The sequence below is a fragment of the Dipteris shenzhenensis genome, chromosome 21 (genome assembly GCF_047967505.1).
Source record: "Dipteris shenzhenensis isolate YYH24624 ecotype China chromosome 21, Dip_SZ_1.0, whole genome shotgun sequence".
NCBI classification, from domain to species: domain Eukaryota; kingdom Viridiplantae; phylum Streptophyta; class Polypodiopsida; order Gleicheniales; family Dipteridaceae; genus Dipteris; species Dipteris shenzhenensis.
Genome location: NC_141616.1, coordinates 39,069,670 through 39,092,034, shown reverse-complemented (window position 1 = coordinate 39,092,034; position 22,365 = coordinate 39,069,670). Strand labels below are relative to the sequence as shown.

Below are 22,365 nucleotides of genomic sequence, written 5' to 3'. Positions count from 1 at the left end.
AGCATACATCGATACAAAGCTCTATACCCACTACTGGGTGGTGATGATTCTAGTGGGGATGTCATAGTAGCTTGGTCCCTATTACACATGATGGAGTTGATGTCTTATAATCTCCTGCCATGAAGTTATGAACTATGCTTTTTTGTGTGATGAGTTTGGGCATTTTCTCAGATTCATCGAGGTGTATAAATCATTGCATGATGAGACTATTATGTGCATTTAAAATGTCCAACCAACTATGCACACGACCCAATGCATTTCCCACGTTGATACAAACTTGCAGCCCACGATCTACATTGTATTCGAGCAATTCTTTATGTATTAGTAAATGGACTTCATTGACATGTGCATTAAAAGTGTTTCCAAGTGTGACTCCGGTCTATTCAATTCATCAAGTTGTATTGACTGGTATTTTCCAAGAGCCCACTCGAAGTCGGCTTCCAAACCCTTGTTGCTTATTACATGTGTTAGGCCTCTTCCAATGGTCCCCATGCATATAAGACTTCTCTAAAAGTATTGGTGGTACAAAACCGCCTCAAAACCAATGCAAGGTATGGGGGTTCCAATCCCCACCCCCTAGCCATGCTCAGCCTCCTTATGCACCAAAAAGGTGGACTAGGACATGAGGACCCGTACAAACATCATCATATGTCACTGATTCCAGTAGCATCCCAAGCTTTTGGGATTAATCTAGTCCATGTGTCATATGCAGCACATCCACCACACAACAACTTCAGTTATATTTCCAAGTGCCACATGGGGGGTTAGGACCACATTGAGGCCGCATTTCCAACACCCCCCATGGGCCTAACACCACGAGATGGCAAGCATCATACACATCAAATTTACTCCCCACACAAGTCAATCACACACATGCAACAAGAGTTAACCAAAAACTGGCCAACCCACACACATTATAGAACCATAAACACAGGCAGACTGTCAGCTGCCTCAAAAACTATGCCAATACTGCCCTAAAATAGCTTAAAAATGATGTCACTGCTGAAACTCTGTCCGCAGTTCTGAAACTTGCTCTGATACCATTGGCGGTACAAGACCACCTCAAAACTAGTGTTGGGTATGGGGGTCCCAAACCCTATTCCCTAGCCACACTCAGCCTCCTCATGCTCCAAAAAGGTTGACTAGGACATGAGGAGGGCTCTTACAAACATTATATTATGTCACTAATTCCAATAGCATCTGTAACAATCCAAGGACATGTGTGCATGTGGAAACAACAATTCTTCACGATAGAAACCCTTAAGCTTGCTGGAAATTCAGAACTGAAACAAGACATCACTTACCTTGAACATCCATCGTGAAAGAAAGAGAGAGATCTTTGTGACAAGATCAAGACATCACATGCTACTGGAAAGACATCCCGGGGCAACTCATTCAAAGATCGCACGTCATATGTGGGAGAAGAGCAAGAGATTGTCAAACCAAATCGTGGGACTGGTTGTGCATGCTATTTCGGGCTGCTTCTTGGATATTCATGCGGGTGGAAATAACTCTTCGAGTTCTTCTAGTTCTTGGGCACACTTCTTGAGGCCAATTGTGGAGCGATTCTGAGTGGTACGACTTATAGCAAGGCTGGAACTCCAACTCCATCGCGAAGGTTTTGTTGTGGGAAGTGCGAATTGGATTGGCTTTGAACTTGGCTAGTGAAATGAATCCTTGGCACTTGATTGGTTGATTGCTAGTTTGGAACCTTTTGGGTTGAGAACCACTTTCATTGTATTGCTATTTGAATTCTAATAAAGTGAAGAAACACCGCAAGGGGTGCCAGTTGTTGGGACCAATCATGGTGTGCCGTGTGAAGGGGAGAACAATGTCTCTCTGGTGAAACTGTGGATTAAAATTTTGAAGTGTTTACTGGCTATAATTTTTAGTCAGTTGCTAATTTTACCCCTTTGTGAGAGTGAAGGCTGGTTTCATGGTTCCATTGCCCGGATTCATCATTCCATTGTGAAAGGTGGACCTGGTGAGGCTTTGGGTGAAGGTGCAGAGGTTTTGACACAAGGAAATTCTGTAATTACAGCAACTTTTTCTTTGACATGGCCACTCACAAAGAGAGAGGTCCTATTTGAAGAAGAAGAAAGGACATCTCCCGTTGCTTGAGTTGTATGTGATTATTTGTGAGCACCTGATCGGTTGGTAGAAGCAGAGGGTGATTGGGATTCTTATCGTCAACCTATTGGTGGATTGCCACAATTCAATCAAATTTTTATGATCCATCCGCTTCGTGTCGACCACCTATCAGGAGGGAACACAAAGGGGAGCAAGAAGTACCTCCTACTCATGATAGAGATGCGATGGAGCAAGAGGATCTTTAAGGGCTCACATGCTCAGTTGCATGAACACCTTCAGCAAATTACAACAGGATCCCATGTTTCGACAGGTAATGCTTCCCACTTCTGTTTCTAACAAAAGACAAGTGGATTTTGTAGATGAAGGACCTGCTAATAAGAAACCAAAAGACAAGTGGATTTTGTAGATGAAGGACCTGCTAATAAGAGACCAAGAGCGGAAGAGGAACCACTCTTTGGGAATGAAGGTGTTGCCACAAATACTAATGGATAGAGTGTGCCAGCTCAACAATCGGTAGTTCCTCCGGTTGGTCGGGCTTCTGATGTTGTGGTCGAGGCAGTTGTGGAACCAAGGGACATACCTACCACTCCTAGAAGGCAGTTATTCTTTGGTGGAGGATTAGTGTCACAAAGACAAAGCAATTCAGCTAGTTAGTTGGCTGGCCTTCAAACGGATAAGCAAGCTGCGACACAGAATCCTAGGTATGCAAACATTGGCAATGGTCTTGGTACGAGAGGAGGTGGGGCTCGTGATGTGGAAAAGCCTAGGGAAGAAATACCTATTGCAGGAGGTAGTGGTGTGGGCAATGGAAATAATCGACTTCCTCTACATGGCCCTAATGATTACCATGTGGATTACGATCATTGGGAAAGAAAGACAAATTTAAGGATAACAAAGAGGGAGGTGCATCGGTGAAGTTTGATGTTTTTCACGGTACTAGGGATAGACAGAAGGCTCTTACTTTCCTACAACAGTTTGACATGGCTTACATGGGTGGAAACTTTTCGGAAGCTTCGAAGATTCACAATGCATCCACTTTTTCTCAAAGGGCATGCTTTGCAATGGTGTGCTTCTTTACTCATGCAAGATGAGGCACCCACCACTTGGGTGGAATTCAAGCTGGAATTTTCAATAAATTGGTTAACTCTGACTTTTGAAGCTGATGTGATGGCCACGTGGAGAGGCCTGTTTTCTTTGGATTGTTGAGATTTGAATGAGTACACAAACAAGTTTTGGGATGCTTATCTTCCTATGAGTTCATACCGGAAAGTACTGCTTGCATAACAGATTGAGATTTATTTTTGTGGTTTGCCAAAGGAAATGCAAGACTTTTGTATGAAGTCTAAGGCCACCTATTTGGTATAGCTTATAAAGATGGCAAAGACAGCCTATGCACTATTGAAGGGCAAGATTCTAGGGTTTAAAAGAAGATCAAAAGTGGAGGCAAAGAAATCAAAATTTAGGAAGTTTGGAATAGAAAGGAAAGCCAATCGAGAGAGGGCTGCATTTGTATATTCCAAACTTCCATGAAACCTATCATATACATAGATAGTGATAGCTAACCTAATCCAACAAGAATATACTTAAACCTAATGTATATTCTTGTTGATTGGCATATTAAATCACCATTCATTAATTACAAAGAGAGGGTCAGTAATTCATAATAAAACATACATGAGTAGGCCAAAGGAGAAAGTGAAATTGTGTTGGAATAAATGGTGCACTCACACATGTAGGTCCTAGGATAGGAATGCATGGGTGCATTAATAAATGGTAGACATAAAAGTGTCATAGGCTAAGGGTAGAATAATGGGGTATGCCCAAGGGATGGATTCCGAGAGGCATGAGAGGTTGTGACCTCTCGTATGCATGGAGTGTGTGCATGAGGCATTATGCATTCATATGTGGTATGGGGATTGCAAGAGCATTCTAGTTGTCAATAGCAAAAGTACACTCATGTGGACACTCCTTCCACCCCATTTGGAGGGTCAATGCTTCTCAATTTATGCATCATTCTTTCACACATGTGCAACTTCCAATCGGTACGTGACAGCCCCAACCTCCTAAGATATTGAAACTCGATTTTACGGAGGCAGGCGTGCTAGTTGATACATGGGAGAAGGAGGTTGTGAAAGAGAAAGTGATTGAGAAACCCATATAAGAAACCCAAACTGGGGAGGGTGATGAAGATGATGTAGATGACACATATGGGAGAATTGAGTAGACTCTACTTATGGAATTGTATTGACAGTTTTTTTGAATTTGAATGGTTTCAATAGACAAGTGTTCTTAAGACATTTTAGAATCCATATGCTTTGAATTTTTTGAACATTTAGTTTTTCCCATTAATTTGTTGTTGGGGATGGTTATGAAGATGATGTAGATGACACATATGGGAGAATTGAGTAGACTCCAGCCATGGAATTATATTGACAGTTTTGTGATTTTGAATTATTTCAATAGACAAGTGTTCTTAAGGCATTTGATGCGTTGAATGTTTTGAAGAAAGGAGGCATTTAGTTTTTCACATTAATTTGATGATATTTTTTTATTCTTTCAGTACTTTATGTGATATTACAAAGTTCAACTTAAGAAATTTAATAAGGTTATGTTACTACATGCAGGAATGAAAGTTGTATCATGTAGTTTTTCTATTGAAAATAAAACGTCAAAGGAAGGAATAAAATTACAGACTTTTTGAATTTTCTAAATACATTGATATTGTGTTCTGTAGTCGAGGTGCTTATTAATATGCAGGCATTATGTACCAAAATTGATAGAATTTTAAAAGTTTTGAAAATTTCACTATGTAAAATATGATCTTTTTTGAAAAAGTTATAATTTTAATGAATTTCTGAGGGAATCTTAAAATGGGTACCAATGCTACATACATAATTAGATGTTACACTGTTATAGATGCATAAGAATGACAAACACTACAAAGGACCTCACTACATGCTATCTTGTCTCTACGTGCACTAATCCAAGCAAGCTTTCTACACTCTACCAATTAGGATGATCAATCAAGCAAGTGAGAAGAGTAGACTGAGAAGTAAGAGTAAGATCAACAAAGAAAGACTCTATGATCCTATTGACACGCTGATGAATGGTTATCATTGGTAAGACACATGCTCTTGATCCATCACTAGTGTGAGGTGGGGGAAGGGGATCGAACGGCATGAGTGGTGGAGGAGGAGGAGAGGGGGGAGGGGGGGGGCGAGAGGAGGGGGGTTGGCTCATTGGTAGCATGGATTCTAGCTCTCGATGCTCTCTTTCACACACGATCCTTCCTCCTTCGCTCTTCCTCCACAACATCAGCGGCAAGGGGTCTCCATTTCCTATCAGCTCTATTAACTCTATGGCTTTGATAATGAGGTGGCATGTGAGTCCCAAGCGGCATTAGGCGATCAGCTGACATGTCCTCAATGCCGGAGGTGGCAAGGTGCAAGAAAAGTCAAGGCTCATGTGGCATGTTGAGGTGGCAAGACCACTCTTGAGGATGATGGTGTGTCATCCTTTCACATGGACAAGATACCCCACCAAAACTATTGCCACTAGGCTTGGTAGCTCCCCAAATCTACACTTCCATGCCTAACACCAATCCTGTCTAGACTTGGTATTTGGCTAGTGTGACCCTTTTTACATACATGAAGGGGTTTTCACTTGGGGAAGGCAAAATTGACCCTTCCCTTATGCAAATTTCACCAAATGTTTTTTAATAGCTTCATCAAATCAAAGCCTAATATATGTGTGATTTTGGGTGTATTACAAAACTTCTATATTTTTTTCCAATTTCCTTTACTAATCTTCTAACAAGTTGAAGTAAATTTCAAATGTAGATCCCATAAAATCTAACTGTTGGATTTTAGATTTAACACTTGCTCCACATACCCTTATGTGTCCATGAACCCCCTATCAATCAAATGTAAAAAATAATTCAAACTTGGCCAAAAAAGCTATGGTGCACCAAAAAATACATTTTCCCCTTAATTATTAAACATAAAAAATCTTTAAATTAGAGAAAGCTTTCAAAAAAATCTCAAAAAATCAAGTTAAGATCTACAATATGTGATGTGTCTTCCTCAAATTGTAGCACCATTTCCTGTAGAATGAGTAAGATATTAATGGTTTAATATCACATTGTGTATTTGCTAAAAAATGTGACCAACCCTATGGCCTACAATGACTACAATGACACCAGTGGAAAAGAAGAGTTATATATCTCTGATTTTCGATCGGACCATTTCATTGTGTGCGCAAATACATGTGTGATGTTGTGTTAGAAGACTTGAAAGAGTAAATCCTTAGGGAACTAGGTGAGATTACCCATTTACTATGCAAAATGGCCTGTTTTTTACCCCTGAAAAGTTTGGGCAGTGGCCAAAAGGTGGACACCCTTAGCTTGCAACCACCCATCTGAGTAGGCATTCATTACCAACTAGCAACAGAAATACAAATATGTATCGTTTAAGTTGAGATTCATTAGGCTTCATGACACAATCTGCAAGAAACTCACCACAAGTCCCATACGAGAGGAGGCACCAGCAGGAAATATGGATATGAACCACATAGCACATCAAAAGAGTCAGTGGCCACCATTAAACTGCCATAGACTCTTGAAGAAACCTGCAACCCACATTCATTTTGAGCGAGCCATAATGGAGCCACCACCACACCTTCGAGAGACCTTCATGCCACCTAGAATTCGAGGGAAGCACAAGAAGTAGCATGCGAAAGGAAGAAACGGAGCGCTCCGAGCAACACTAGCAGAGGGGAGTGAAGGAGCTGCCACCACCATCTAAGTGACCCAAAAAGGGCCTACTCAAACACTACCACCAATTTTAGGGTTACGTAATGAATCCCTTGCACGACCAATAAGTACCTAACTAATCACCACCTAACTAATGTTTAAGACTAACAATAATCGCTTAAAAAAAATTTACACCTAATCACTCCACTAAACCGGTCAATGATAACCATGTACGCAAAATCCCTTCATTCCATAAGTCCCTCGAGGGCCAAAAAGGGTTGTATTACTTAGCTAGATAGATTGGACCTTAAATACATTGAATGGAGTTGAGTCTTTGATGGTAGTATCTCATTATTTCTTCATTTCCTTGTGATTTTGGATAACACCTCCTAATATATGTACACCCTGCACAACAAGGATGTATGCTACTTAATAGGGATGAAGAAATCGAGGATGAGCTTGTTGACTTGTTGTGGGCATTGCTCCTGCGCGAAATGCGACCCTTCCTCTATCGACTCCAACTGCAGTTTCGGTACATCCTTCTTCATCACGGTCTCCACTGCTTGCTTGAAATGTGGGATGGCAGTGGCGTAATCACGTCCTCCCAGTACAAGCAGCACTGGAGCCTTGATTGTGTAATCTAACTCCTCGTCCACCTCAGGATTTTTGCTCCCTTCTTTTGCAACTCTGCAGCATCACGTTCAACGCAACTTTTCATTCTCCAATCTTGTCCAAATTAAGATGAATTTTGCATGCAATTCTCAAGCTTCAGCTCCAAATTCTTCCCAATTCTCTTTAGCGACGAAATGCTGGTGCGTTGGGGGGACTACAGAGTTGGGTAAATATACCTTCCTATGTATAGATAGGGGACTGCAATCGGATAGGAGAATCCAGACTTCTGGTAGAGAGAGGCATATGCTTCCAGATCTTCCTCCGCGAGCCACTTTGGCAAGGGGCTTGATGCATCCACAAGGTCGAGCGTTTCCTGATCGCTCGCGGCCAAGGGCATCTCGCTTTTGCTAAATAATATGTAGATTCGCCTGAAGGTAGTCTTCACATCGAACCTTCCAAAATCTGCCTGTGCTCTTCCGGGCTCCTGAAAAATTCAACGGCGGGGAGCATGAACATTTTCAGTCACAGTACATAGCCAGCAATGGACAAGTTGCTAACAGCAGAACTTCAGAAGAGAGAGAGAGAGAGAGAGAGCGCACCCCCCAGCGTTTTATATAATGGCCATCAGGTAAGCCAGTCATCGCCTTATTTCTCATTGATGGCCTGAAGTGCGGAACTCCCAACACCACAAGCCCTTTGACTCGTTCAGGATGCAAGAGCGCAAGCTCATAAGCAGGGGCACACCCAAAATCTTTCGCTACTACGAACACCTGCGTAATGCACCTTTTTAAGGAAAGATGTTACTAGCAAGAGAGCAACGAGCGCAGAGAATAAACGTGTCTCTTAGCACCTTATCCTCTCCGATTGCAGCAAGCAATCCGACAAGGTCATCCACCAGATCGCCATAGGTGGTTTTACTGGGATCAGTATTCTCAGTAAGGCCATAACCGCGAAAGTCAGGAGCGATGGCGCAGAAGCCAACGTCTGCCAAAGCAAGGATCTGGTGCCGCCAAGAGTACCAAACTTCGGGGAATCCATGAAGCAGCAAAACAACGGGACCTAGAGCACAAAATGATGTACGAATTCAGAGAACATGACAACATTTCAAGAATCTAGGAACAGGAAGACGTTGACCAAAATGAAGCAGCTGCAAGCAACCCATAATCAAACAATAAGTACTGATACTGAAGCAAACGTCGTGGAATACATGAAGCAGCAAATTAACGGGACCTAGAGCACAAAATGATGCTACGAAATCAGAGAACATCTATCGTCGTTTGGTTTCGAATCGTTAATGTGCACATTGCAAGCATCTTTCGTGCGCAGGAACAGGCAGACGATGTGTAAATGAAGAAGCGGCAAGCAACAAAAAATCACGCAAAAATTACTGATCCTGAGGGCGTGATTGATTCGAAATCATCAGGAAAGAATCACAACCTGAACCGAGCTGGGCGATGTGCATGTTGATGCCATTGGTAGGAACGAATTTGTGAAGGATACGATCCATATCGAAGGCTTAAGTTGGAGTTAAAAACTTCTAAATGCAATTAAGTCCTTCAATTTCCTCCCAACTTTGCTGTCTCTTTGGGCTTTTGTAACTTGCGTCTCACACCTACCTTCCTTGTCTCAATGTCCTCCTCCTAGATTCCCCCTTAGATGCTCCCTCATAAAGGGGTGAAGAGATGGGTGAAAAAGGTTTAAAAAGGTGGAGTCAAGTGTGTCTCCATGCCTCCAAAGATATGGGTGAAAACCCATGCCTCCCAAACATCTCTGCGCATGTGTCAAGTCTAATATTGGTTTAAGGTTTGGTCAGTGGCAGTTTAGTTGATACTTATGATGTGTAGGGTTAAGTTTTGAGCCTTATATGAGGGCTATGAAATGCTTTAGTCTTTAAGCTTGTATTAGGCCACCTCCTTTTAAATAAGGGTCCCAAACCATGTCCCACTCATACTTAATGGTCCATCTCCTTTTCACCTCTCTCCTCTCCTCTCTGTCTAGTCATTTGCTTTTCCTCATTTTTATTCACTTTCACTTGCTTTCTTCTTTTTCCCTCTTCTTTCAATTTAAACCCTTCCTTTTCCTTTAATAAGTTATTGGAGAATTTTATTATGATTTTTATTTAGATTACTATACAAGTTCTTGTTAAAGGCAAGGTCATAGTGGTTTACCACCTTGTTTTACCCTGCTAAGGGATGAGGCTAGAATCAATGCCCGTGTTTTCATATCGCAGGAAATTCAAGAAGGGAATCTCATCAGGGGGATTTTGAACTAAAATAGGGCCTCATAAGGAGTGGATTGGCAAAATGGATTAAGAACTAACAAGGCCCATGTGAGTCCAAAAAAGTGATTCTCCCTAGGAGGTAATATGCCTCAAAAGTGCACCTCCCTCTCCCATTTGGAGGCCCCCCTACTTGGAACTAGGGTGCGGTAGGCCGCCTAAGGGGAATGAATGAAGAGAGTAATGTATAATATGTTGATTATAAATTAACGATGAAGAAAGGATGACAGGACGGTGTTTGAAAAATACCTGACTATAAACTAAGCTGACAATAGCAGGCCCGACAAAATGGCGTATGTGTTTAAGCATTCCCTTCTTGCGAACACCTCAGCACACAAATGGAAAAAGAAGAATTTTGAATATGCAAAAGAAAAAGAAAACACAAAACTTGAAATGGAAAACATATAGATATAGATATATTTTATATAACCACACGTAGTGTGGGCGGGGAGGCAATGCACTTCCTTCCCCAAATAGTTATAATTCGAGGGAACGAGCCCTTCCCCGTGCACTGAGGTTGTAATTACCGAGCATATTAGCGCCAAGATTGAGTATCGCAAATACATAAGAGAATGATATATCGCCTAAATCTCAATGTGTATCTGTATTCCAACTTGAGCATCGACCAAATTTTTATCATGATTTCTTCCGTCATTTGTCATGAAAATCCTGTCTCTACCTCCGAAGTGGTTTCTCGATGTGAGCAATGTTGGAGAGAGAGGGCGGTAGAGCCAACATCACTAGGTGATCCAAAGAGTTGAAGTTTGTGAAATATATAGATTTAGATTTAGAGGCCTTCAAAAGCGCTCATGCCTTCCATCAAGCGCTTTTGAAGTTTGTGAAATATATAGATTTAGAGGCCTTCAAAAGCGCTCATGCCTTCCATCAAGAGCTTTTCATCCAAAAGCATACTTTTCATCAAGTGTTGTAGGCCTTCATATCAAAATTAAATCTAAGGCTTATATTAGGACATGTGGCTCAAGGAGAGGCCAAGAACCCAAAATTTCCCATAGGCTTCCTACTATAAAAAGGTGCCCCTCTCTCCCTCCACAAGGTGGTCCCCATTCCCAAAAAGTAGCTCGCAGATACCACTACCCCCAAAAAATCAAAATTTTTTAAAAATTCAAAAAATGGCCTAAAACCCATCCAAACCTTCCCCCAAACCATGCCTGTGCACCAAAATCATTTTCCAACCATGAAATCTTTCATCTTCTCACTAGAATCACTTTCCAACTCCAAAATCCTAATTCGCCTCACCATAATCTCTCTTCAATTCCTAAATCTGATTTCGTCTCATCACTTTGCTATGTTCTAATCCTAGACCTCACTACTTCCACAGTTCCTATTCTACCCTTTGCTAATCTCAAATCTAGTTCATTTGAGTTTGCGTATGGAAATCTTGTTTTGAATCCTCTCATGGCTCCATTGCAAGATCGCACTAACAAGTTACAAAAAAGCACCTTGCACATTGAAGTTCCACCTCAGTAATGCTACGACTTGTCACTGTAGTGGCCATAAGATTGCTAACAAAGGAAAATTATACCAACTACGACAACAAGGAGCAAGGCATGTTGACCTGTGGAGCGTTGGTGGACTCTATCTAGTGGATCCTTTGACAGGTACTCCTCCTATGTTTGAAAATTTGTCAAGTTTACTTTGGGAGATGGTCTTCAAGGCTTACTTAGCTATTGAAAATGCATTGGTCATACTGGTACTTAAACCCAATTTGCCAAGGTTCACTTATTTAGGATGGAAGGAGAAATTAAAACACTTACAGATACTATGCACACTTTGCATGAACAACTAACCCAAGAACAAATAGCAAGTTCAACTCTCAATAGAAAACTTGTAGATTTTAACATTGAGATTTAAAATTATATTGATGCAAAAGAAAGGTCACAAAGACAATTACAAGATTAATCAATGAGAAGACAAGATTGCTAAAAGAGACTTGGTCCCTCTAGCAGCAGTAGCTCGCTACATTGACTATTAGATTGGAGAAAATTAAAAGAACCCCTCTATGTTACAAGCATAGGATCAAGGCTGTGTAACCAATGGAGAGCTTGGCATATGGTGGTGGATCTAGGAAGCATAGAGTGCAAGCTACACGGTATGTTTGTTTTGGACTATTTTGCAATTGTGATGTTTTTCATATAATCATTTAATGGTAGGTTTTTCCTAACCTCATCCATGCTTTTTGTACGAATTTTATGGTAGAGGTTGTTGGAAGAGATGCATCTGGCAAACTTTGTGCAGTAAAGAGTATAGTGAAGAAGAGAGAACTCATTATTCTTAGGGATCAACGTTGGCATGCATTGCAACATGCAATTTTGCAAGAGGTTGCAACTAATTTAGGGGACATTGTAGACCCAACCAAAGTTTTCCATGCATGTGATGTTACTGGCATTAGTAGACATGGGTACTTAGTTGTATATCATGTTTTTGAAAATGTACTTCGTGTTCAAGGTGTACAAGACCAGTACATGTTGGAAATGTAAGGAAGAAAACAAATTTTACTATCCAAGATATGCTATGCAAATTTTTACAGATTTCAGAGAGCATGATGTTGGAAGGCACAAACAAGATGAAAGGCTAAGGAACCATAAAGAAAGGCGGAAAAGCTACCAAGGGGCAAGGCATACACCAAGCACCTTCTTGCACACAGAGATGAACAACGGTTTTTGGATGTACACAAGGTCTAAGCTGTAATAGTTGAATATTACAACATGAAAGCATGGGGTAAGTGATCTTTCTCATGTTTACTTGAGTTACAATTTATTGACGATCTTTTTTAGTAGTTTTTCCCTTCAAGAAATTAAACCTCGATTTTTAATGACCACTGCTAGATGATCTTTTTAGTAGTACAAATTTGAGTTGGACTTAATGCTAGATACTTAAGTTTCAATTTGTTGATATTTTCTTGTAGTATAAATTTGTATTTTTTTTAGATTGTGGAGGGAAGCTTGTGTTTGCTATCAAGTTGGTGGATGAGTGTGAGGTTGTCAAGGGGCACAAGTTGGAGAGGGTGAGTATTACGTTGATGAATAAAGCCCTTGAACATGCCAAAAATGAAGTTGAAGAGGATTTTAGTGTTCAATTAGAAAGGCACATTTGGTGGCTCACTGCATTCAAAATTTTGAAAGAGACACACTCATACTTGAAGTGGGTGTTTAGTATATCCCCAATTACAAGCATTATAGATGCCTAGATCAAAGGAGAGTTGCTCCAAGTTGAAGGATTTGGATCCATCCAAGTTGAACCGGGCACGTGTCAAAAGATCTTACAATGTTGAAGTGCATGTTTGGAGGGGAATTGAATGCCAATGCATTATACCCATGCCTTTTTTGGCATGCACTCACAACAAGTTCGAGTGACCAAGGATAGGCAACATAGAGGGAAAGGAAAAAACAATGCTAATGCTAAAGATGTGATGAGTGATATGGTAGATGACGATGCTGAGAAACAGATGTATTGGAACAATGGAGTGATGAGCTGTGATCAAGATGCTGCACCCAATAGAGATAATATCGATGAAAAATGGGATTCAATTTTTAACATCCCATTACTTAGAGTTCATTTTTGTGTGTTTCATACCAGGATGTAGCTCATTGACAAGTTGCTTTACTTGCACATTTTATATGTATGGAACATGAAATTGGGAGAAAGCATGAATGCGTATTGCAAAGCTCGAAGCTCTTCTCTTGAACATGGGACTACATGGAAAGCTATGCAAAGATGCACAACTCTCATGCTAATTAGAAAATCTTCTGAGTAAAGTATCCATGGGGGGCTAAAAGGCACAAAAAATTTGGTCCAATCATGGTAGGAATCGATTAACATGCAATGGAATTATTGGAAAGACTTGTGTGATTGTACCACTAATTTGGAAGCTGGCCCTAACTTGAGAAATTTGAGATCGCATGTTTGGAGGATAACTTGTTTAAGATACTAAGAAAGCCTTCCATAGATAATGCAAATCTGCAACTATATGAAGTCGTCGTGAAAGAGTTCATTGAAGCGATGGTGGATCGATGGGGTGGATTAGACATTACTCATTACATGGTATGTTTGTTCTCCATAAATTTCATTTCTTAAATCTATTTATTTCTTTAATGTTTACCTCGCCTATGGATGCATCACATTATTTATGCTCATGGTCCATGGTACCTTCAAGAATATAGTTCATTGAATGTTAGGAGTGATAAAGGGATGGGGATATTGCATTACATAGCTCGAGGTGCATACTTCAAAGGTACACAACATGGAGGAGGGATTAATGGAAGTAGCGCTCTGCAAGAAATATTTGAGTGGTTTTATCGTGAATAATTACGTCCTCGAATGCAAGGGAGAAAGACTTGCAGATGCAGTTAGCCCAAGCTGTCCATCTAACTCAAATAAGTAAAAGAAGGCATTCATGGAAAGATTCGGAAGCATCCCACAAGCACAAAGGATGGCTAGCAACCAGAAGCTGGTTAGGAAACCGTTGGGTTGCCAAAAAGAATTTGCATTGATCCCATTTATTTGAACCATTGATTTGCATTGATGCCATTGATTTGAACCATATTGAAGATATAAATTTTCTTTGTGGCTATTTGCTTTATTGGTGGGAATTTATTGAGCGAAAGGTTTAATGAGTCCATTTATAATTTTAAAGTGACTGTAAAAGTGAAAGTCGTTCATTATCTCATTGTACTTATTTCTTCACTAAAACTCTCATCTCTCTCAGAAATCAAACCTCCTATCTCTTCTTCCATCTGTCCTTGTGAATATTCTCCTCTCATAACTACATTTGCAAGGACAAAGAAAACTAGCATAGTAGTGGACAAGAGGACAGGAATACCGATCCCACAACTAGTAGCTAGCATAGTCAAGGAAGAGTGTCAGAGACAATTGGATGAAAGATGGAGTGACACCAACTCAAAAGCGAATTCTAATTTTGAACCTAAAGTAGAGGAACAACAACAAAGACAAGAGCAGAAGGAGAGAGATAGGAAAGGCAAGAAGATGATGATTTTGATGAAGAAAGAATGGAGGGCAAGGACCAAAGATTGCAAGAACATGATGACTCTGACAAAGAAAGAACAAAGGATGAGGACCAACGATAGAAAGAAGTGCCCAAAAACCAAGGGGAATCATCAAGCAAAAGGCAACGCTTGGATGATGAGGCATGGAGGAGGCAATTAGAGGTGTAATGACGGGCAAGGATTCTTGCATCTCAGTAGATAAGGAGCTGATTGCAGCCACCATCATGGCAAGCTAGAATTTTGGATGTACTAGCACTGAGAAGATTGACTGGTGAAAAGTCTTTGCCATCAAGGGGTGCCAAAACAAAACTAGGAAGAGGAGGTAGAGGTGGAGGTGGAGGAAGGCCAAGTGCATGCAAGTACCATCTTTATTTTATTTTATTTGTAAAAAGGGATCCAAGAGCCCATGCTCGATCTGTAGCACCAGGAGCCAAGATGCCATCTTGCCATGCAGTGTGCCGAATCGAGCATGGGCTCTTGGAGACCTTTTTTAAAAAATAAAAAATTATGGTTCTTGCATGCTCTTGGCACCGGGCATGCAAATATTTAAAAACACAAAAAAATGGGCTCCAAGAGCCCATGCTCAATTTGATGCTCCAAGAGCCAAGACGGCAATGATGTCTTGCCCTGTGGTGTGCCAGATTGAGCAAGGGCTCTTGGAGCCCTTTCTTTTTAAATTTATTATTCATATTTGCATGCCCAATTCATCCAAGCGCCTTACTTTAAAAAAAAAAACTTTATATTCATTCCCCCTTTCATATTAAATTTCCCTTTGACATTATTACATGAAACATCAATGTTTTTAGAAACATCCAAAACACAAAACCTGATTCTATTCCATCTTGTTTTGTTTAGAAAATAGGAAGATTTTTCCATGCTCAAGTTGCCATAAGTGAAACTTTTCTTTCACACAAATAGTGGTACTTGGTTAAAACTGATGCCATTTTCATTCATTATTATGACAATTGCATATTATTTTTCCAAATAGAGAATGAAGACCTTGTTTCAAACTACACATGATAAAGAAAGTATATACATACATACATACATATATATTATCATGTTATATTGTATACAAGTTGATGTTGTACACTGTAAGTCGGCTTGATTTTGTTTACAACATTTTTTATTCTTTGGCCTCCAAAAGTTTTTGCATAATACTCTTTCTCGTCAAGGGTGCCAAGATAGTGGGTTGTGAGAATGTCTCCTTTATCTGCATGGCATTGCAAACATCGATGGTGGGACCCATACTAGCAGCCACTAGAATTTTCCCTTGAAGTTTAAGCACAAAAGCAAATAGCACCACATCTCACCTCACAAGAATACATTTTCGTGCAGTTTAAGGTAAGGGTGCAAGGGACATCAACTTTGATAGTGCCCTACACTTCACCAATTCCCTCTTTCCATTTGGCAAGAAGGTGGAGTGGAAGCACAATAGGGTTTCTCAGTTGAACAACCCCATGTAATGTGCAAGCGAGGAGTCAACACCTATGCTCTCTCTTGGACCCCTATGTTGTTGGTATACTTGTGATCAAGGGCTTGCTCTAAGGTGGATGTGTGCATCTAGTAGCAGTCACATGTTTGTGTGTGTGCGTGTCTAGTGAGCACAATTAGTGCTATCTAGGACCATGACACAGGTGCTGATGCAGTAGAAGGCACCCTCTTCAGGAGGTGCCAATGATTTAGGAAGTCCTATGATATAGGGATAATTTCCTTTGATGTAGGAGAGGTGCTTATGTTCTAGGACACCGTCTCTCCCACTCTATAAATGAGAGGCTTCTCTCTAACAATGAATAGAACACACATTTTGGTCGTCTCTTGTGTTCTTCTTGTCATGATGCATCTCTTCTGTCCCACCACTCCCCAACATGTGTCGCATCCCAAAATTGTTGACTTCAAAGGCACCCTGAAAATTACAACACGAATAATTAAAGCTCGATAATGCATGAACATTAATTCAAAAGAGCTTGTAAAATAGCATCAACTTACAGTCTCTTGTGCATCTTTTTTGTCAAATCCCTGCTTGTTCAAGTCGATGGAGCCAGGGATGTTTTTATCAATGCTATACTGATATGTTAATATAAAATCTTGGTGAAAGTTTATTGAGGTAAATTTTTTAGTTTCACAAACATAATATGTTTTTATATATTTTATTTTCAATTTTGAAGTAAAAGATGCAAATCTTAGCGAAACTTCATATATTTTTGTAAAAACGTTCCAAATCCTGGCAAATGTTTCGAACATTTATTTTTATTAGGACATACAAACTTTCGACACCAATATAAAAGTTTCGCTTCTTAACGAAACTAGCACAAAAAAGTCATCCATGGATGGAGCTCTTTCTCTCATCAACGTGAGCTGATGCATGCGATGACAAGGGCTCTCTAGGGCCTTCAATTCACGATCATTTTGCCTTTTCCTACATCTCCTTCTCCATAGATTCTTACAATTGCAAAAATTCATCCTTTATAATTGTTTATTGCTCTAAAACAATTTAGCCTTTATAATTGTTTATTGTTTATTGCAAAAATTTAGTCCTCAATAAAAGCTCAATGATGCCCATGATGCTATAACATGGCTCATAGCCAACGTCTCCACAAGGGCCAAGTTTCAACATATAGTAAACAAATTCTTAAGAATAGTGTCATGCGTAGGGTGTTCCATGAAGTGAAAGTGAATGAAGTGCAAAGGAGAAATAGACATGATTATAAGGCCATTAAAGGAACTCATAGTTTGCACATCTTATGGCTCTTTTCAAACAACTAGGTGGTCAAAACCAAAAAAAAAAATATTTTTACCGTGTGTTCATCATAGGGGATCATGAAAATTGTGAGGACATTGCAACTGTGAAAGATGGGAGACGGTTCAAGTTTTCCCTGTACGTGAAGATGGAGTGACAAATAGTTGAGAGACAAATGATGACTCACCACAGTTTGAGGAGCCTTTTGATGACCTTAATGGCTATCTAGAAGAGAGGAATAAATTTGCAATTGTCCACTGACCCTGGGGAGAATGAGAAAGATGACCCATACTTGTGTTGCAGTGTACCAAGCCCAAGCACAAGGTTGAGGAAGCATTTATGGATCATTGGGGAACAAGCTATAAGAAGTGGTATGTAGTATTTGGAGCTATCTCGTACAAAAAATCATCCAAGAGAGGCCACAATTATGAATTGTTACATAAGAGTCCACAAATATTTGTGTACTCTCATATGTAAAGCTATAAAGTTCCAATTGCAAGCTATTCCTAGACGAAAGAAGGGTAAGAGTCTTTTAAAAATGGATTTAAACAGACATGAGCACATCATGGGGTGACTTGGAGTAGTGGAAGACTAAGACAATACAAGAAATTTCATTCTAAGAAAAATGTAAAATGGAAATATATTTACAGTTGGCTTATATTTAGTAAATCCCAAACCCACCGCACTTGTTTTTATAACCATTGCGCTTGTTTTATGTAAATAAATTTCCACTGCACATGTTTTACAACCACTACGCTTGGATTTTATAGTATATCCTAAAACCCCACGACTTGTTTTAGTAATACCAAATGATTGGATGTATTCTACTCTTACAAATGTATATTAAAAAAAATATATGTATGCCACTTATCTTGTAAAACCACCGGGCTAGTGAGCACAAATCCTGAATGAATGAATTGTATGCCATTCGGGGATGATTTTTTCATGTTGGTTTCATTAAGAAGCGAAACTTTTATATTGGTGTTGAAATTTTGTATGCCATAATAAAAATAAATGTTTGAAACATTCGCAAGGATTTGAAACTTTTATGTGAAAATTTTTGAAGCTTCACCAGGACTTACATATTTTAGTTGAAAATTCAAAAGAAACTATACAAAATTTTCTATATGCTATCAATATTGTGTGAAACTAAAAGAAATAGCTCAATAAACTTTCGCCAAATTTTAATATTAATATATAAATATACCTTCGATAAAAACATCCATGGTGCCATTCATCTTGTAATAATTGAAGGAGACCATGGCACTGGTGGCAGTTAATCCTATATGTTGTATCACGCGCAACCAACTATTGCATTGGTTGTGATCCTAAAATAGCTTGTATAAGCCTAATTGTCGAGATGGCCCTTGAAGGGTCTCCTTTAGGGGCAACTACCATATTGACATATAGGACATGTCAATACATCCCTTGCTTCTAAAGGGGACCCCTCAAGGGACCATAGATCATCTACAACCAACCATCATGCTACTGACCACTTACCCTCTAATACCACTATCCTAGTTGTGATCCTAAATTGTGAGACCACTTAACCCGTACTACCACCGTGCTGGTTGTGTGATCCTAAAATAGCTTGTTTGTATAAAGGAAGATCCTAAACTAGCTTGAAGAAATTGTATTTGAATTGCTGTAAAAATTTTGACAAATTTGATAGTAATTAAAGAGTGGTCTCATTAATAATTCAATGGATACATATCATACATTGAGGTCTTTCATCCACATCCGATCGCTTGGATGTCTTTTAGGTACATCCAGTCGCTTGGAGGATGGACCCTTCTTTCTCCTTTTCTTTAGGGGGTTGGTTCCACATTTTACTTTCCACTTTGAGTTGCCTTCATCAGGTTACTTTGAGCTCTTAGGGGTACGTCCGTTGCTTGATTTGCACTTCTTCCCAAGGCTCAAGATTGGGCTTCTTCAAGAGGACAGTCATCCGCTTTAACTATTGTGGCTGTCAATACTAGAATCTAAACGTGTGCATCAGCAAGCTATTTCTTGATTCCTTCTTGCCTCATCCTGAGGGTGCGGATGTTGCTTCTCACTCGTTGTAAAAAATCCATCTAATTCTATTAGTAGTAGCGAATGTTGAACCTATAGAAATTGTGTAGTAGCTTCTTCATAGGCATCTTCCAAAAGATCCACTCTATGTTGGGTTTCAGTGAGTGTGATGGAGGACTGCTTTATCAAAACTTTCAAGAGCCATGGCAAGCTCGCGTAAAGCCCTAGTGTAATCCAATGTCAAGGATTTCACATATCCTACCAAAATTTCACATTCTCTTTGTGTCCTTTGTCGTGGCTACTCTTTGCCTAATCTACATCCTTCTTTTACTTGAAACTCCCTCGCAACTCCTACATCAATGCTCTAGTTTTTGCATTCTTCCTTTTTAGTTGCTCTATCATTTTGTCTTTATTGATGTTTAATGCATTTTTAATTTTGCAGAGTGGTTGGTAAAGAGCCTCCTTATCGGCTCTCTAATCTTCAAGAATTTTTTTGATCCATTGCTACTCTTGCTCCGCATTGTCCTTATCCATTCTAATGTCATCAAGCTTTTAATATAGTAGCTTGATGTGCTTTTCTGCTTCTTCTCTTTTATTCCTTTCCATCTGAATCATTTTTTCACTAGACTCAACTTGCTTCTCATGCCTGCAAGGTATTTACTTCTACCTACTCCACCTTGGCTTCCTCACCCTCCCTGATCATTCTCTCATGTAGCACCATCCTTGCTGCATCAGTGGCTTTCATATGTTGAAAAGTCATCTTCCTATCATATTGCTCCAAAAATGATTTGAGGGAAGTCCTCATCATATGCATAGCAACAACTATGATTGATTGAGATGACAATTTGGATTTACCATCCTTGCAATTCTTCAAGTTAGCCATCATTTTCTTGGAGATTTCCTTTGAGAAAGAGATCGTACATCCACCTAATTACTCTACTACCTCTTGAACATGCTAGAACTTCACGGTTCCTCTCATATCAAGAAAGTACTGCCTTGTCAGTTTCAACACATCCTGAACACTAGTTGGAAAGATCAAAACCTTGACTTCACCATCTACACTAATCTGAGCATTTGGTATATAAACCTAAAATATATTATCTCTTCCATGACTTCTCTAAGAATCGTGCTTGCAAACTACCTCCAAGATTTCCCAGTACCTTTTCAATCATGCTTTCTTTTATGTTAATCTTCTAACTTTACAGACAATGTATCCATCCTTCACATTCGCTTCATCTATTGACTTGGTGAAGTTGGAGAGAGAAACCTAATTGGTATGAAGAGTGCAACAAAGAAAGGTCAAGAGGTAACGGTGAAGGGAGTCAAAAATGGCAAAGGAGTAATTAGATGAAACAGTGAAGGAAAAACATTGAAAGGAATCAGAAATGGCAAATAAAATGGAATAATGGAGTCTTAAGTACAGTGAAGGCCACAACAATGGTCTTCTAAGGTGGCTAAACCATAAGTCTTTTTTTTCCAAAAAAATTTGACATGCATGTGATTAGGTAGAATGCACTTAATTAGCAACCACTATGGTGGCTCCTTCATGATTATTTGGATGAGTGGTAGGTGAATAATTGGCAGCTCAAGTTTTGAGCGAGCTTGTATATGATTTAGTTACCACTTAATTACTAGTCATCGACATGATGGCTCCTTCAAGATTATTTGGATGGCACATTTGGGCTTGCATGATTATTTTGATAGCACCAGTAGGCTTGCATTTAATGCACCTACAATGTGGATAGTCTTGCAGATGTCATGGGCAATCTTGCCCATCCATGATTTGTGGGTGGTGCACCGGCATGCATGCAATTGAATTACCACCCTAATTACAAGTCACCAACATGGAGGCTCCTTCATGATTATTTGGACATTCTGATTATGTTTACTACAGTTAATTACCACGCATCGTGGTGGCATGTGATTATAATTGGATGGGCTTGCATGCAATTTTTTTTGGGGCAAAAAAATTCTCAACTATTTTCAGTGCAGTTAATTACCAGTTTGGCCACGATGGCATGTGATTAAATAGCAATTCATGATTATACCCACACTAAAATAGAACCAACGTGGTGGTTACATAGAGAAATACATTTTCTTTTGTTTTAGGATTAACTACAAGCAGCACTAAAATAGTTCCAAGAACCAGTTTATGAACTAGCATGGTGATTGCAAGGAAATACATTTTCCTTGGTATGCATTTTTTTAATTTAAGAATAACTTTTAAACAAAGTAAAGTGTTTAACTTTGTGCAACCACCACACTAAAATAGAACCAGCATGGTGGTTGCGCAAGGAAATATATTTTCCTTTATTTAACAATGGTAACCTTTAAATCAATTGTTTTAAACTATTGATTGCACTATAACAACATGCTATTCCAACCACAAAGCTAGTTTTAAACCTACTTGATGGCATGCTATTAAAACATGAATAAAGAAAGGGAACCCCTCAATGCCAAATTTATGAACAAAATTGTGGGACTCTGATGAGGGTCACATGACCCAGCAAATTAACATAAATACATTTTCTTTTGTTTAATTAGGAGTAGCTATAGCCACCTTTAGGAACTAGTGTGGTGGTCACACCAAGCCAATGTCAGTCGCAGTGGTCACGAATCTAGATTAGTACAAAAGAGCTGCATGTAGATGGAAGGAGGTGAGTTACGAGTAGATGACAAGTGGTGCCACCCCCCAGTGGTTTTTCTTTATCCTTCTCCTCCCTAATTCTCATCCATACTCCTCTACCCTCATGCTCATGCCTGGTCCTCCTTTTGCTTCTCCTTCCTCTTGCTCATGCATGCTCCTCTTGCCTTATGCTCATGCCTGCTCTTGTTGCTTCTCCTCCCTCCCTCTCAT

At 39.7% G+C, this 22,365-nt stretch overlaps 1 protein-coding gene across 1 annotated transcript; it reads right to left on the bottom strand.

Moving 5' to 3' along the window:
• Positions 1 to 7,090: 7,090 nt before the first annotated feature.
• On the bottom strand, positions 7,091 to 9,029 carry LOC147888837 (epoxide hydrolase 1-like). The gene is made up of 5 exons (XM_087392599.1): positions 8,891 to 9,029; positions 8,304 to 8,512; positions 8,053 to 8,223; positions 7,690 to 7,937; positions 7,091 to 7,528 (listed from the first exon to the last, which is right to left on the bottom strand). Exons 1-5 carry the CDS (start codon positions 8,958 to 8,960, stop codon positions 7,267 to 7,269), a joined length of 960 nt encoding a protein of 319 aa, XP_087248725.1. The 5' UTR covers positions 8,961 to 9,029; the 3' UTR covers positions 7,091 to 7,266.
• Positions 9,030 to 22,365: the final 13,336 nt, after the last annotated feature.